The sequence below is a fragment of the Pristiophorus japonicus genome, chromosome 1 (genome assembly GCF_044704955.1).
Source record: "Pristiophorus japonicus isolate sPriJap1 chromosome 1, sPriJap1.hap1, whole genome shotgun sequence".
Classification (NCBI taxonomy): Eukaryota; Metazoa; Chordata; class Chondrichthyes; family Pristiophoridae; genus Pristiophorus; species Pristiophorus japonicus.
Window position 1 is genome coordinate 470,732,494 of NC_091977.1, and position 16,862 is coordinate 470,749,355.

Consider the following 16,862-nt stretch of genomic DNA (forward strand, 5'->3'; position numbering starts at 1 on the left):
ACAGGTCCTTCTTATCCACTCTATCCAGGCCCCTCATAATTTTATACACTTACAGAATTTAAACAAAATACTCCCAGAAACTGCAAGTCACATGGGAAATTTAAACTTAGCTTTCTACATGTTTAAATCTCTTTTGTAAATTGTGAACATTTAATAAAACAATCCTGGATAGTGGGACTTGTGCACGTATTTCAAGGGTTGACATTGCCAAGTCAAAAATAGGTCAATAAATAGTTCTGTGTTCTAAAGTACAAAGGGGTGGAAATTCGGTCTTCTGCTGCCCCTCTTAGTGCCCCGGAGGGCCGACAATGGCGGCGGAAAGCACTTGCACCTGGGTGGCCAGCTTCCAGTGCCCCAACGAGACATTCGGTGGTGTGCGGAGCACCCAGGAGAGGCGAGCCAATGTACAACGCCCCTGGTTGAGATACCGACTCGATTTTTGGTTGCCGCCCGACCCTTAACGCTCCCTGGTGGAATGCCTGTGAAAGCAGGCGTTCCAAGCTGTCGTGACCGCAGTGAGGTAACTAATGCCGACCTCAGGTAAGTGTGATTGTTTAACATTTTTTTTTAACGATTTAGGTTGTGGTAGCGTGAGCTATGTATTGGGAATGTTTTTGGTGGGTTTTTTTTTAGGTTTCTCACCCGCCCCTCCCCCCCCAGGCCTCTGTTATGGCGCTCAGAGGCCAGCTGTTTAACTGGAGATTTTCCCTTGCTCAGCTGGCCTAGTGCCCTAAAAGAGACGTGCAATGCCTCCCTCAACGCCCTGCTTCAAACTCCTGCCCCAATAGATGAATTTTGCGGCAGCAGACCAAATCATTTGCCGGCGTAAAATTTACCGCTCCGCCCGGAACAACCGCCCTAACTGAGGCATGACCGAATTTCCACCACAGTGTTGTTGGAACTCCGTAACACTGCCAAAGCTACTTCAATAAACAATGAAATGCTATATTGCAAAACAAAGTGGATATGAGATACAATCATAATTCTGCCTGACACAATAGCGTGTAATCCACATTATCTATTAACTAGCTGTGACGCATGGATCAGATTTCCTGCTCTGAAGAGGGAACTGCCAAGGAATACAATACCAAAAGGTACAACCCATATTTTTATCCTTCAAATACATTGACAGAAATTCCCAAACTTCTTGTCTTCACTTCTTACTTACCATGGAACCGTGTGGGTCACATATAAATTAATGTTTCCATTAATTTGCTTAAATCTCAAACTATGGATGCTAACAAATGTGTGTTCTAATTTGCTCACTAATGATGCAATTAAAGCTTGCTCCAAAGCAGGCCCACAAAATTCAAACAAACAAAACAGTGAGTAAGAAATACACGTGCAAATTGTACTGAGCTGTTTGGGCAAGATTGCTTGGGTTTGTGGGCCAATTTAGACATCCTGCCTTTAGCAATTCTGCTGAAATAGTATATCTGAAGGAGGCTCAAGTACCTTCTCAGAAAGACTAGAATGACCCTGCAAAACTGCAGACATTTATTTCTAACTAAATCAAAACAATGCTCGACAAAAGTCAAACAAACCCAGGGATTTCTGCTCGTGAAAAGTCAGCCCGAATGTTAATAAGATAGAAACATAGGGCCCAAGTTTCCAAATGAATTGCGCCTGATTTTTAGGAGCAACTGGTGGAGAACGGACTATCTTAGAAATCGCAATTCTCCACATTTTTTTTTCTGTAGTTCTAGTCAGGTAGAACAGTTCTACGGATGCGGGTTGGGTCGGGGAGGCGGGGAGCGGGAACAGGAACGCGGGTCAGGTCGGGGAGCGGGAACAGGAGCGTGGGTCGGGTCGGGTCCAGTCGGGGAGCGGGAACAGGAGCGCGGGTCGGGTTGGGGAGGCGGGGAGCGGGAACAGGAGCGCGGGTCGAGTCGGGGAGGCGGGAACAGGAGCGCGGGTCGGGTCGGGTCGGGTTCAGTCGAGGAGGTGGGGAGCGGGAACAGGAGCGCGGGTCGGGTCGGGTCCAGTCGGGGAGGCGGGGAGTGGGAACAGGAGCGCGGGTCGGGTCGGGTCAGTCGGGGGGGGGGGGTGGGGCGCGGGTGTCGGGTCTGGTCCGGAGGCAGGGGGGGGCGGGGAGCGGGTGTCGGGTCTGGTCCGGAGGCAGGGGGGGGCGGGGAGCGGGTGTCGGGTCTGGTCCGGAGGCACGGTGGTGGGGGGGGGGGGCGGGTGTCAGGTCTGGTCTGGTCCGGAGGCAGGGGGGTGCGGGGAGCGAGTGTCGGGTCTGGTCCGGAGGCAGTGGGGGGCGGGGAGCGAGTGTCGGGTCTGGTCCGGAGGCAGTGGGGGGCGGGGAGCGAGTGTCGGGTCGGGTCGGTGGGGGGAGCAGGAGCTGGCCGTGGGAGGAGCCTTATTCACGCAGCCCCAGTGAGGCCATTCAGCCAGGGCTAGGGGCTGCGTGCTTCGGGCCCCTCCCACACAGTTCGGCGCCTGGAGCTACTGCACTTGCGTGCCCACTGTAGCGCGCATGTGCAGAGGTCCCGGCACTGTTTTCAGCGCAGGGACCTGGCTCCGCCCCCCCACAGCTCGTGCTGGCTGCGCCGAGGGCCAGAGGACCTGCAGGTAGGTGGAGAATACAGAGGATTTTTTTAGGCGCACTTTGTGGCGCGATAAATGGGCGTCCAGGTTGGGACTGCGCCGTTCTAGGCGCGTGTGGAAACTTGGGTCCATAGAAACATAGAAAATAGGTGCAGGAGTAGGCCATTCGGCCCTTCGAGCTTGCACCACCATTCAATAAGATCATGGCTGATCATTCACCTCAGTACTCCTTTCCTGCCTTCTCTCCATGCCCCTTGATCCCTTGAGCCGTAAGGGCCATATCCAGCTCCCTCTTGAATATATCTAACGAACTGGCATCAACAACACTCTGCGGAAGAGAATTCCACAGGTTAACAACTCTGAGTGAAAAAGTTTCTCCTCATCTCAGTCCTAAATGGCTTACCCCTTATCCTTAGACTGTGACCCCTGGTTCTGTACTCCCCCAACATTGGGAACGTTCTTCCTGCATCTAACCTGTCCAGTCCTGTCAGAATTTTATATGTTTCTATGAGATCCCCTCTCATTCTTCTAAATGCCAGTGAATACAGGCCCAGTCGATCCAGTCTCTCCTCATATGTCAGATGCTCTCTGTTTATTTGCTGGTAGAATACACTAACCAATAAAGCATTTTTTTTTGTTGGATGACAGGTTTACTTCAAGTTTATTACATGTGACAAACAGTTCAGTGAATTTCTATCTCTTTTCAACTGACACTTTTCTCACTAGGGCACTTTTGGGCATTTCCCATTTTTCTGCACATTTGTTGCCCTTTTTGTGCATCTGACCCGACACCTGTGTGTCCTGGCCAATATTTATCCCTCAATCAACATAACAAAATAACAGATTATCTGGTCATTATCATATTGCTGTTTGCGGAAGCTTGCTGTGCACAAGTTGGCTGCGTGTTTCCCACATTACAACAGTGACTTCACTCCAAAAGTACTTCATTGGCTGTAAAGCGCTTTGAGACTTCCGGTGGCCGTGAAAGGCGCTATATAAATCCAAGTCTTTCTTAAGGAAAGGATACATGGCTTGCTCATAATACTCCTTGCAGCCTGCCAGTAGGTACAAAAGATATCCCCTCAGATTTCCCTCCCCAACTGAGAGTTGCTGAAACCACAGCTGCAGAACTGTGGTCAGCATCTCCCGGCCCAATGCACCTCAGATTTGGAACGGAAATCAAAAGGAGCATAGACTTTTGTATGTGAGAGGGTAGAGGGAAGGACGGAACTGCAACATTTCTTGAAATTTGGAAACTTTGATGAATAAAATCTCTCTTATAAGACATGGGATCGCAGGCATCACACAGGTCAACCGATAGCATAATATACCATAACCTGCAAAAGGAACCCTGGAACTGCTTATGTTAAAATGTGTATGAAATGGAGATATGCCAAATGTTTCATACTTGGAAAATAAAAATTCTTAGTAATGGTTACTGCATGGAACCAAATTTATCTGTAACCTGCAGTTTAATTGAATCCAGATTACTTTGAACATCAATTCTATTATGTGGTAGATGAATTAATTGAGTACAATTGTATGCATGACTCAAACAGGGTTATAATAATAAAAATAAGTTACAGGCAGAACTAATACTTTAAAAAGAAAACCATGAACAAAAATAAATTGAATATAATTGGTTAATGTATGTATTAATTCAGAATACAAATTTAACCTGTAAAGTTGTAATAGGACAACCATAAAAAATGATTCCTTTAAAATCTGAGGCTAATAAATGTGTCTTACCCTCTGACGTCAGTCTGTCCATCAACATGGAATAAAATAAGCCTCCCATATTTATCATGTCCTATAGCAGTTCGTGCAGACACCACGTTGACAAATCTTTCAAAGGACCCTATTTAAAAAAAGACTTAGTAAATGTTTAGTTTCACATCAATATGTATACAATAACAACTTGCATTTATATGGCCCTTTTAATGTAGTATAAAGTCCGAAGGCACTTCACAGGAGCATAATCAGACAAAAATTGACACCAAGCCAAAAAAGGAGACATTAGGACAGGTGCTCAAAACCTTAGTCAAAGAGGTAAGTTTTAAGAAGTATCTTAAAGGAGGGCAGAGAGGTGGAGAGTTTTAAGAAGAGAATTCCAGAGTTTACGGCCCAGACGGCTGAAGGCACGACTGCCAATGGTGGGGAGAAGCAAGTGGCCAGAGTTGGAGGAATGCAGAATTCTCAGAGGGTTTGCACTATTTATGCATTTCTGGATCTATAATTTATAACAACAAATTCAAATTAAAAAAATATATAATATAGTATTCATGTACTTTTATGGAAACAGACTAATATGGGAACCAAAATGTACAGAAACCTTTTTACACATAACCCAATAGAATCCACTCAAATATCACATCCAGATTCTCCAAATCTTGAGCCAAGTCAGCTGAAGATTTCTAACACTCAATTGCTTTGTTACAGATCCACTGGATAAACAACAAACCCATAGCTCGATCAGTAAACTGGTGGACTCATTCCAAAGTTGAGCTAAAACCACAATGGTAAAGTATTTCAAGCCTTCATCTAAAGGGGCTGCATTCAGCAGTTCACACGTATTACATAGAAACAAAGAAAATAGGTGCAGGAGCAGGCCATTCGAGCCTGCACCACCATTCAATAGGATCATGGCTGATCATTCACCTCAGTCCCCCTTTCCTGCTTTCTCTCCATACCCATTGATCCCTTTAGCCGTAAGGGCCATATCCAACTCCCTCTTGAATATATCCAACGAACTGGCATCAACAACTCTCTGTGGAAGAGAATTCCACAGGTTAACAACTCTCTGAGTGAAGAAGATTTTCCTCATCTCGGTCCTAAATGGCTTACCTCTTAGCCTTAGACTGTGACCCCTGGTTCTGGACTCCCCCAACATCGGGAACATTCTTCCTGCATCTAACCTGTCCAGTCCTGTCAGAATTTTATATGTTTCTAAGAGATCCCCTTTCATTCTTCTAAACCCCAGTGAATACAGGCCCAGTCGATCCAGTCTCTCCTCATATGTCAGTCCTGCCATCTCGGGAGTCAGTCTAGTGAACTTTCGCTGCACTCCCTCAATAGCAAGAACGTCCTTCCTCAGATTAGACGACCAAAACGGAACACAATATTCCACATGAGGACTCACGAAGGCCCTGTACAGCTGCAGCAAGTCCTCCCTACTCCTCCACTCAAATCCTCTAGCTATGAAGGCCAACATGCCATTTGCCTTCTTCACCACCTGCTATACCTGCATGCCAACCTTCAATGACTGATGTACCATGACACCCAGGTCTCGTTGCACCTCCCCTTTTCCTAATCTGCCACTATTCAGATAATATTCTGCCTTTGTGTTTTTGGCACCAAAGTGGATCACCTCACATTTATCCACATTATAGTGCATCTGCCATGCATTTGTCCACTCACCTAACCTGTCCAAGTCATCCTGCAGCCTCTTAGCAACCCCCTCACAGCTCACACCGCCACCCAGCTTAGTGTCATCTGCAAACTTGGAGCTATTACTCTCAATTCCTTCATTTAAATCATTGATGTATATTGTAAATAGCTGGGGTCCCAGCACTGAGCCCTGCGGCACCCCACTAGTCACTGCCTGCCATTCTGAAAAAGACCTGTTTATCCTGACTCTCTGCTTCCTGTCTGCCAACCAGTTCTCTATCCACGTCAATACATTACCCCCAATATTATATGCTTTAATTTTGCACACCAATCTCTTGTGTGGGACCTTGTCAAAAACGTTTTGAAAGTCCAAATACACCACATCCACTGGTTCTCCCTTGTCTACTCTACTAGTTACATCCTCAAAAAATTCTAGAAGATTTGTCAAGCATGATTTCCCTTTCATAAATCCATGCTGTCTTGGACCGATCCCGTCACTGCTTTCCAAATGCGCTGCTATTTCATCTTTAATAATTGATTCCAAGATTTTCCCCACTACTGATGTCAGGTTAACCAGTCTATAATTCCCCGTTTTCTCTCTCCCTCCTTTTTTTAAAAAGTGGCATTATATTAGCTATCCTCCAGTCCATAGGAACTGATCCAGCGTCGATAGACTGTTGGAAAATGATCACCAATGCATCCACTATTTCTAGGGCCACTTCCTTAAGTACTCTGGGATGCAGACTATCAGGCCCTGGGGATTTATCGGCCTTCAATCCCATCAATTTCCCTATCACAATTTCCTGACTAATCAGGATTTCCTTCAGTTCCTCCGTCTCGCTAGACCCTCGGTCCCCTAGTATTTCCGGAACGTTATTTGTGTCTTCCTTCGTGAAGACAGAACCAAAGTATTTGTTCAATTGATCTGCCATTTCTTTGTTCCCCATTATAAATTCACCTGATTCTGACTGCAAGGCATCTACGTTTGTCTTCACTAATCTTTTTCTCTTCACATATCTATAGAAGCTTTTGCAGTCAGTTTTTATGTTCCCAGCAAGCTTCCTCTCGTACTCTTATCTTCCCCCTCCTAATTAAACGCTTTGTCCTCCTCTACTGAATTCTAAATTTCTCCCAGTCCTCAGGTTTGCTGTTTTTTCTCGCCAATTTATATGCCTCTTCCTTGGATTTAATACTATTCCTAATTTCCCTTGTTAGCCACGGTTGAGCCACCTTCCCCGTTTTATTTTTTACTCCAGACAGGGATGTACAATTGTTGAAGTTCATCCATGTGATCTTTAAATGTTTGCCATTGCCTATCCATCGTCAACCCTTTAAGTATCATTCGCCAGTCTATTCTAGCCAATTCACGTCTCATATGATCGAAGTTAGCTTTCCTTCAGTTCAGGACCCTAGTCTCTGAATTAACTATGTCACTCTCCATCTTAATAAAGAATTCTACCATATTATGGTCACTTTTCCCCAAGGGGCCTCGCACAACAAGATTGCTAATTAGTCCTTTCTCGTTACACATCACCCAATCTAGGATGGCCAGCCCTCTAGTTGGTTCCTCGACATATTGGTCTGGAAAACCATCCAGGAAATCCTCCTGCACCGTACTGCTACCAGTTTGGTTAGCCCAATCTATATGTAGATTAAAGTCGCCCATGATAACTGCTTTATTGCACGCATCCCTACTTTCTTGTTTGATGCTGTCCCCAACCTCACTACTACTGTTTGGTGGTCTGTACTCCCACTATTAATTACTTAAAATGGCTACTTAAATTGCCCCGTTCTCATCTTTGACTGTCAGATTTAATTTTTAAATGTTTACACCTTCTTATTCACAAACTACTGGAATTTAGCAATGTCATAGTTTCCCACATTGCAACCGTGACTACACTCTAAAAGTACTTCATTGGCTGTAAAGCGCTTTGAGACATGATGGTCATAAAAGGCGCTATATAAATGCAAGTCTTTCTTTTTCTTTCCTCCCCATAAGGCATCAATTCCTAAAAGCAACCCTCCAGTAATTTGCCTCAGGTGGCTATTCTTCACAGGCGTCTAGAGTGCTACCAGTTTTTTTATAAAAACACTGGATCCTAGAAATTCGTAGTGTTTGCGCTGGCCGTTAAGACCCTTTTTCTGAAAACAGCCGCACTGCCGCCGTCCACCATTTTTGCCTGTTCATCAGTGCTGCCGATGACTGCGCTCATTAGCACTATGGAGATTATGCAGATTGTGGCGTCAGTGAGGGTGCAACGCTCAACTGACGCCTGATCTGCCATTTTGCAGTGTGCTGCTGAACTTACTGGCCTGTGTTAATTGCGATCAGCTGACCAAGGGTTCACAAGCTGGAAGGAGGCTTTAGCAACATTATTTAACGGGATTAGCAGCAACAACTTGCAGCGGACATGTTTGTTCAGTTTGACTGGCTTTGTGAAACTTTCTGGCAGTCTAGCAGCTTTCTAAACTACTTTCAAGGTCCTAAGGTGACAGGGAGAATTGGGGCAAGTGGAGAACACCTTCATTCTTTTTTGAAGGCCTCTGCGCACAACACTTACAATCATGGGGGCACAATACTGGCAGGCCCCCTTGCGCTCAAACTTCTTCGGGAGATGGAGCGGAAGCAGCGAAGAGGAGAAGATGCGTGCAGGGGGAGGAGGAGAGCCAGAAGGACTCTCAACAGGTGGTCTTACCCACCTAGAGTCCTTAGAGAGCACTTGTCTTATATCCACTTAAGCAAGGAATAGTGTATTAGAAGGCTCCACTTCAGCAAGGAGTTGGTCACAGAACTTTGCCACCTACTGCAACCTGGAGCTTCAGAGCAGGGCGAACACAGCTCACCAGTGGCCCGCAGGGTCACCGTGGCCCTCAATTTCTTTGCTAGCGAATCCTTCCAGTCTGCAGCAGGAGACAGCTAACATCTAGTTCGCTGTCCATCGCTGCATCGGGAAGTGACAGAGGCTATCTACACTCGGAGAAGGGACATTTTCTTCTCGCCGAGCAGAAAGGAGAGATTGCGCATGTGGCTTTGCTACGATAATGGGCTTCCTCATAGTGCAGAGCACCATCAACTGAAGATACATGGCTTTGCGAGCGTTGCACAACAATCCTGCGAACATCCCTAACTGCAAAACTCACTTAATGTGCAGTTATTGTGCGACCATGCCCAGCGAATCCTGATGGTCAATGCCCGCTATCCTGGCAGTGGTTATGTTGCCTTTTTATCCTGCGTCAATCCGTTGTGCCTCCAACTTTCCAGCCACCATGTCAAATCCAAGGGTGGCTGCTTGGAGACAAGGGCTATCTGCTCTGCACCTGGCTCATGACTCCCCTCCACAACCCATGCTCAGCACTCATAATGAGAGTCATGCTGCCACCAGGAACATCATCGAGCAGTCCATTGGGCTGCTGAAGCAGCGGTTCTGTTGCCTTGACCGCTCGGGAGAGCTCCAGTACTCGGAGGTGAGGGTGTCCCATTTTGTGGTGGTCTGCTACATGCTGCACAAATTGGCCATCAGGAGGGAGCAGCCCTTGTCACCAGGGATTGCGGGACCACCTCAGGAAGAGGATGAAGAGGAGGAGGAGGATCATGAGGGAGATGAGGCGGGGGGAGAGGAAGAGGAGAAGCAAGAGGAAGAGGACGAAGGGAGGAGGCAGGCAGCAAATCCCCCTTCAGCACGGACTGTCCGTGAATGCCTCATTAGACTCCGATTCGAGTGAATGAAACCCCAGATCCCTGTTGCTCACCACAGCCCCATCATACCATCCCTCTGTCACAGAATATTACTGCATCCTCCTGGGCATAAAGCTGAAATAAAAGCCACTACAAAACAAAGATTCCAAATAAAATTAATACATTTATCACTATTCAATTTACAAATACAGTATCAACTAATTACCCTTGTGCAATCCCTCAGTGCCAGTCGTTTGGGTACCCTTTCCTACTCTGGTGCTCATGTCTGGTTTCATAGGATCATAGAAATTTACAGCACGGAAGGAGGCCATTTCGGCCCATGAGTCCGTGCCGGCCAACAAGAGGCTATCCAGCCTAATCCCACTTTCCAGCTCTAGGTCTGTAACCTGCAGGTTACGGCACTTCAGGTGCACATTCAAGTACTTTTTAAAATGTGGTGAAGGTTTCTGCCTCTACCACCCTTTCAGGCAGTGAGTTCCAGACCCCCACTACCTTCTGGATGAAGAAAGTTCCCCTCATATCTCCTCTAAACTTTCTATCAATTACTTTAAATTTATGCGCCTTGGTTGTTGACCCCTCTGCTAAGGGAAATAGGACCTTCCGATCCACTATATCTGGGCCCCTCATAATTTTATATCTCAAAAAGAGGTCTCCCCTGTTCCAAGCAAAACAAACCCAGCCTATTCAATCTGTCCTCATAGTTAAGATTCTCCACTCCCGGTAACATCCTTGTAAATCTCGTCTATACCCTCTCCAGTGCAATCACGTCCTTCCTGTAATGTGGTGACCAGAACTGCTGTGCTGTTTCCATGAGGAAGACTTCAGATGGCCTTGCAAGATGACCTCGAACAGCTCTGGACCTAGAAGGCCCGGCTATAGACTGCACCGCCTCTGCATGGGCGGCAGTAGTCTGGGCGGGCTGGCTGGCTGACAGGCAGGGGCAAAGACAATGGCGGAGTGGCAGTGATGGGAATAGAAAAGCTGTCATCCTGAGAGAGGACAGCAGGTTCCTGCTTCACAGACGCATTGCCACTTCCCTAGGTTGGCGCCTCAGTGTTCCTAGCAATATATGTTGGAGGACAGATTGCTGGGCTGCTGCGACACCCGGCAAGTCCCGTTTGACACGGGTAAACCCAGGCATGATGGCAGCAGTCCGAGCTTCGGTAGCAGCAAACTGAGACTGCATGAGAGCAGTCTGATCTTGCTTGGCAGAAAGCTGAGCCTGCAGGAAAGTGGCCGATGCTTCCACTGCAGCAGTGAGACATTGGGTTGTTTACGCCTGTGCTGCAATGGCAGCTGCGACATTGCCCATCACACACAGCAGCATGTCGGGTTTCTCCTGGTGTTGTCCATCATTTCCAGTCTGGAAATCATGGGCTCCAAGCTCTGCACAAAGCCCCAGCCAATGTTGGAGCCGGACTCCTCCATTCTCCTCGACATTGCCAAGAAGCTCTCTGGCAGGTTTGCCATTGCACCTAACAATTTAGTGTGCATGCACATCACCCTTCTTCTGTAGGCCACCCCATCGAGGTCCTCATCTGAGTCGCCCTCCGGGGAGCTAGCACCCGAGCTATCCTTTTCCTCTGGCCTTGCTGAAGCCCACTTGTGCCCGGTATATCACCTGTGCAGATCCCGCTCCCCTCTAAATTCCGCGCAATGCTAATTTCTAACTGGTGTCTGCGAGTGTCAGATGCAACAACGGTATGTCTTTTTCTTCTCCTTTGCTCTCCTCCATGGCTTTGGGTACAGGCTCTGAGGCTGGCAATTCTTGGTTATCTGAAAGTCACAAGAGCCTGTACTCAAAGCCATGGAGGAGAGCAAAGGAGAAGGCGGCACACCGTCACTGCATCTGACACTTGCAGACACCAGAGGAGGGGAGGGGGGGAAAGCAAGATATCCATGCATCTTGTAAGAGAGAAGAGACTGTGGAATGAGGGGGAAGCAGGATGTGAGAAGAAGAATTAGGAATGAGGGCTTCCAACTTCACCCGTTGTCACAGGCTCGGTGACTTCCCATCCAATGATGTCAAGCACACTCTCCTCCAGTTGGCTCAAGGCCTGTATTGTGACCCCGCCTCTCTGCCGCTGCTCCCAGCCGTTGTGAGCGATCTTAGCTTGCAAGAGAAAGGGCTGTGTGTCAGTGAGTGTGATGCAGTGTGTTTGGGTGATGTGCCTGCCATAGTTGAATAGCTCCCAGTGTGTGCAAGTTGTGATATGTGGATGTGAGTGGTGCAGCAGTGATAAGGTTGTGAGGGTGAAGTGAAGCTATGATTGTGTGGTACAAGTGGTGATAGGTAGAGATTGTTGGTAGGTCAGCGATGGGGGCATGGTCCATTGAGCAGTGTGTGAGGCTTCTGGTGCAGATGGTGAGATATGGTAATTGCTGAAGCCTTCATTTATCTTCAGGTCATTAAACTTCCTGCGACATTGTACCCATGTTCTGAGGACCGCACGGCTTTCTCCTGCCAGAGCCTTCTAGATGTATGGGCAGATGGTTTCCTGCCAGTCTGCCAGTCTCCTCTTCACGGCCACCACCAGTGGCTCCAGAGCCGCATCTGAGAACTGACTAGCTTTTTCCCTCTGCTGCTGCTCAGCGATCTCTTGCTAGTTTACTAATGAATCCAAGTGGAGTTCCAAATCATCATCATCATAGGCAGTCCCTCGGAATAGAGGAAGACTTGCTTCCACTCTAAAAGTGAGTTCTTAGGTGACTGAACAGTCCAATACGGGAATTACCGTCTTGGTCACAGGTGGGACAGACAGTCGTTGAAGGAAAGGGTGGGTGGGACTGGTTTGCCGCATGCTCCTTCCGTTGCCTGTGCTTGCTTTCTGCATGCTCTCGGCGAAGAGACTCGAGGTGCTCAGCGCCCTCTCGGATGCACTTCCTCCATTTAGGGTGGTATTTGGCCAGGGATCCCAGGTGTCAGTGGGGATGTTACATTTTATCAAGGAGGCTTTGAGGGTGTCCTTGAAACGTTTCCTCTGCCCACCTTGGGCTCGCTTGCCGTGTAGGAGTTCCGAGTAGAGCGCTTGCTTTGGGAGTCTTGTGTCAGGCATGTGAACAACGGAGCTGGTCGAGCGTGGTCAGTGCTTCGATGCTGGGGATGTTGGCCTGATCGAAGATGCTAACGTTGGTGCATCTGTCCTCCCAGGGGATTTGCAGGATCGTTCGTGGTATTTCTCCAGCGCTTTGAGGTGTCTACTGCATATGGTCCACATCTCAGACATACAGGAGGAAGGAGAGCTCCAAATAGAATGACAATGAGTTACTGCTGCACTTTAAGTAGTGGAGAAAGACTAGGCCAAACAATACTAGACATTAGCCTGCACCCGATATTGGCCTGCCTGTTGAGCGGTAAGCCAACAAGCAGCACATTTAGCGCTATCAGCACTATAATTATGTAAATGAGCACTGAGCACAAATTTGCATGCTACCGAGAGCACTTTGATCTGGTGCAGCTAAACAGTGCCTGGCCATGACACTGCCCATTTTTGGGCCATATCCAATTTCTAGGCTTGGAAATTCAACACTGGTCAGGAATTTATGCTGAGACTGCAAGCCATATTTTAACATATTAGTAAACTAATGGTTTTTAAATGTGCTAATGACAATCCTCCAGTACTATAGCAAATACCCATTTTATTATTGCACAGCAGTATTTGCTGAACACTATGTATTCCAAGAGTATAACTCATTTACATTATTTGACATACTTTAAATATTAAAATATCAAGTTCATTGGTGTGTACATGAAGCATTGTATTTAATGTTCAAATATTGAAACATTCCATTATAATTAAGAGTACATATTCTATACAATGAAACAGTGCCAAAAATTGCCATCACTTCAACAAAAACAACAGAAAAGCTTCTGCAGATATCATCATCATAGGCAGTCCCTCGGAATCGAGGAAGACTTGCTTCCACTCTTAAAATAAGTCCTTAGGTGGCTGAACAGTCCAATACGAGAGTCTCAGTCCCTGTCACAGGTGGGACAGATAGTCATTGAGGGCAAGGGAGGGTGGGACAGATTTGCCGCACACCCTTTTCGCTGCCTGCACTTGATTTCTGCACGTTCTCGGCGATGAGACCCGAGGTGCTCAGCGCCCTCCCGGATACACTTCCTCCACTTAGGGTGGTCTTTGGCCAGGGACTCCCAGGTGTCGGTGGGGATGTTGCACTTTATCAGGGAGATGTGCACAAGATGTTGGGTTTGATGTACTGTACACAAAATACAACTTGCATTCATGGAGTAGTTCACATGTGCAGGAAGACATTTCCTGATTTGCAATGTGGAAAGGGATACGGTGGACACTGAGCAAAGGGAAAAAGGAGGATACTTGAGACGCTAGAATGGGGAACCAAGCGCACAGGCAAAGAGGAAAGTTTTGAGAAGATATTTGAAAGCAGGGAAAGAGATGGAAAGGTGCAGGGAAAAGGCAAGGAGTGTAGTGGTTGATGGTGGAGTGGACAAAGCAAAGGATGAGAAGTCGGGTGTTAGAGGAGTGGAGAATGCAAGGTAAAGAGTGATCACTAAAATAGGTAGGATGGGGCCATGGAGAGTTTTAAGAACAAGAGCAAGAATTTTTAACATTGACATACTATGGCAAGGGCCAGTGGAGAACAAAGAAGCTGGGGTAATGGGAATGAGGGACTGTGGGTGAAAATGCTGCTGGCATTTAGGATGAGTTGAAGCTTATGGAGGGTTGATAACAAAATCCATCTACAGGGCATTGGAATAAGGCATGCACAAAGATTTCAGCAATAGAAGGGGAGATGGGGCAGAGATAGAAGCAAGCAGTTTTGGTAATAATGTGGTTATGGAAAAGGAAGCTCGGGAATCAACACCTTCTCCACAACCACACTATTACCAAAGTTGCATACTGATTCAGCTTGAGATGGCAGCTGGAGAGACTTATGGACTTTAGGTCACAGATTTGGTGATGTTGATGGAAGTCAAAAGGCGGCAGTTTCAGCTTTGTTGGCACTAAGCTGGAGGTTGTTTTGACTCATTCAGGTCGTGACATCAGGCAATTTGAGTGTGTAGCAACAACCTTTGGGTCAATGAAGGAGGCAGTAAGATAAAAATAGTCGTCATGAACATACATGCAGAAGATGGTCTTGCGCTTCTGGATAGCGTTGCCTACAGCAGCATGTAGATAGTGAAGAGAAGAGAGCCAAGATTGGACCGTTTTGGTACACCAGAGATAACCGCAGGAGAAGAGGAGGAAAATCTGTTGAAAGCAATGTAGTGCCTGTACTGTGACAGTTAACAGCAGAATGGAGTAAGTTGTTTTTTCTGGCATAAGTTAGAAAATGCCATTTTCCCCCAAATATTTGCTCCAGATTAAGTTAGCTAGGTACGATTTTTTTTATGTCAGTTTCTTTTTCCCCAAAAGAGGGCGTTCCCAGACACTTGCGTCAGTTTTGGCCATTTATGCCACTTTGGTCAACAAAAACGTACTCCAGATCCACTTAGATCAGCGTATGTGGCCAGTTCTGATAAACCTTGCGGGCAGTTCAGAAAAAGCAGCACACATTCAACAGACATTAGGGCAGGGATAGGGGAGGGAAGGGAACTGGAGAGGACCTCAACATACAAGCAGCAAACATTAAGGAAAAGCTCAAACCAAAAACAATAAAAAAAATAAGTAAATCCTACCTTATCTTTAAAGTTTGCCCGAGAAAGGCAGCCGACCAGCCTGTGTGTGAGGCCATTCAGCCTGGGATGGGGAGGGAAGACGCACTGGGAGAAGTTGCAGCAGCTGGAGCTGCAGCGTGTTTAATCGCAGGGGGTGGGAAGAGGGAGAGCCTGCCGAGCCACCTGAAAAGCTGCTGGAGTTGCGTTTAATGTTTTAATGTTGGAGGGGGGGGGGGGGGGGGGGGGGGGCTGGGGTGGGGGGAGAAGTGCCCGCCGAGCCACCCGAGAAGGTCTGCCCGGAAAAGGCAGCGGACCGGCTTGTGTGTGAGGCCATTCGGCCTGGAATAGGGGAGGGAAGTTGCAGCAGCTCGAGCCAAGTTTTCTTTCTATCTCTGTCTATGCGCGAAGGTGCCGGCAGTGTTTTTGGAGCGGGCGTTTCGCTCCGCCCCCACTTCACCATCAACACCATGCCAGGACTCCGAGGACTGCACGCAACGGCCAGGATGGGGCGGGTTTTTGCCGGCGCCGTTTCCAGCGTGCAAAGTCGGCATGCTTGAGGTCAGTGCTGACAAAATTTGTTGGGGAAAATCTAGCCCCAAGAGGAGAGGAGATAGTTTGCGTTCAGTCAAGGTACATTTCCACTAGGGGGAAAGGTAGGCCAACTAAAGTCAGGACTCCCTGGATAACAAAGAGCTAGATTTTCGCCGACTTTTTGTTGCGATTTGACCGTCCGTGGTGAAAACCCGGTCAGCGGGATCTTCGGGCACCTTTTTGTGGTGGCACTTTCACGTACTGCCGGGGAGAGGTGCGCCGACATGAAACGCCGCAGACTACGTTACCGTCGTACTTTCGGCACTCTCCCAGAATACTGGCAGATCAAAACTGTCTGTGCAGCCCTGCCAGCAGCAGTTAAGTATGAAGACCTGCAAAAAAGGCAAGTTAAAGTTTTTATTTTTTAATTATTTTTCAGTGATTTAGTAGGTAAAAAGTTTGGTGAAGGTTTTGTGAATGTTTTTTGCAATTTTATTTTGTTTGTTTCTCTCCCCCTCCCAAGGCCTCTCTCGCAGCGCTACCGGCCTCGAACTAAAGTTGCCGAAACTCGCGGTTTGCGCCGCGAATCCTCGTGCAACGCTGACCTTACCGATGCGGACATAAAGGCCGAAATTTAGGCCTAAAAGCGGTAGCGCAGCGAAAACGGTAATTTTGGCGTAAAACTACTGTTTTCACCGACAACCAAAAATCTAGCCCCAAGAGTAAGATGAAGCAGAAAAAGAGAGCATATGACAGATGTCATGTCGAGAGTACATCTGAGAATCAGGCTGAATATAGAAAGTTCAGAGGAGAAGTGAAAAAGAAATTGAGGGGAAAAGAGCGGGTATGAGAGTAGAATGGCAGCTAACATAAAAGGTAATCCAAAAGTTTTCTACAGGCATATAAATAGTAAATGGGTAGTAAGAGGAGGGGTGGGGCCGATTAGGGACCAAAAAGGAGAGCTATGCTTGGAGGCAGAGGGTATGGCTGAGGTACTAAATAAGTACTTTGCATCAGTCTTCACCAAGGAAGATGCTGCCACAGACATAGTAAAGG

At 47.3% G+C, this 16,862-nt stretch overlaps 1 protein-coding gene across 2 annotated transcripts in view; it reads right to left on the reverse strand.

Moving 5' to 3' along the window:
* nagpa (N-acetylglucosamine-1-phosphodiester alpha-N-acetylglucosaminidase) overlaps positions 1-16,862 on the reverse strand; it is a 141,377-nt gene that overhangs the window by 40,467 nt on the left and 84,048 nt on the right. For both annotated transcript variants that reach the window (XM_070894405.1, XM_070894412.1), the window contains one exon: positions 4,300-4,408. In XM_070894405.1, the coding sequence (XP_070750506.1) occupies positions 4,300-4,408 (109 nt within the window). The remainder of the gene's footprint in view (positions 1-4,299; positions 4,409-16,862) is intronic.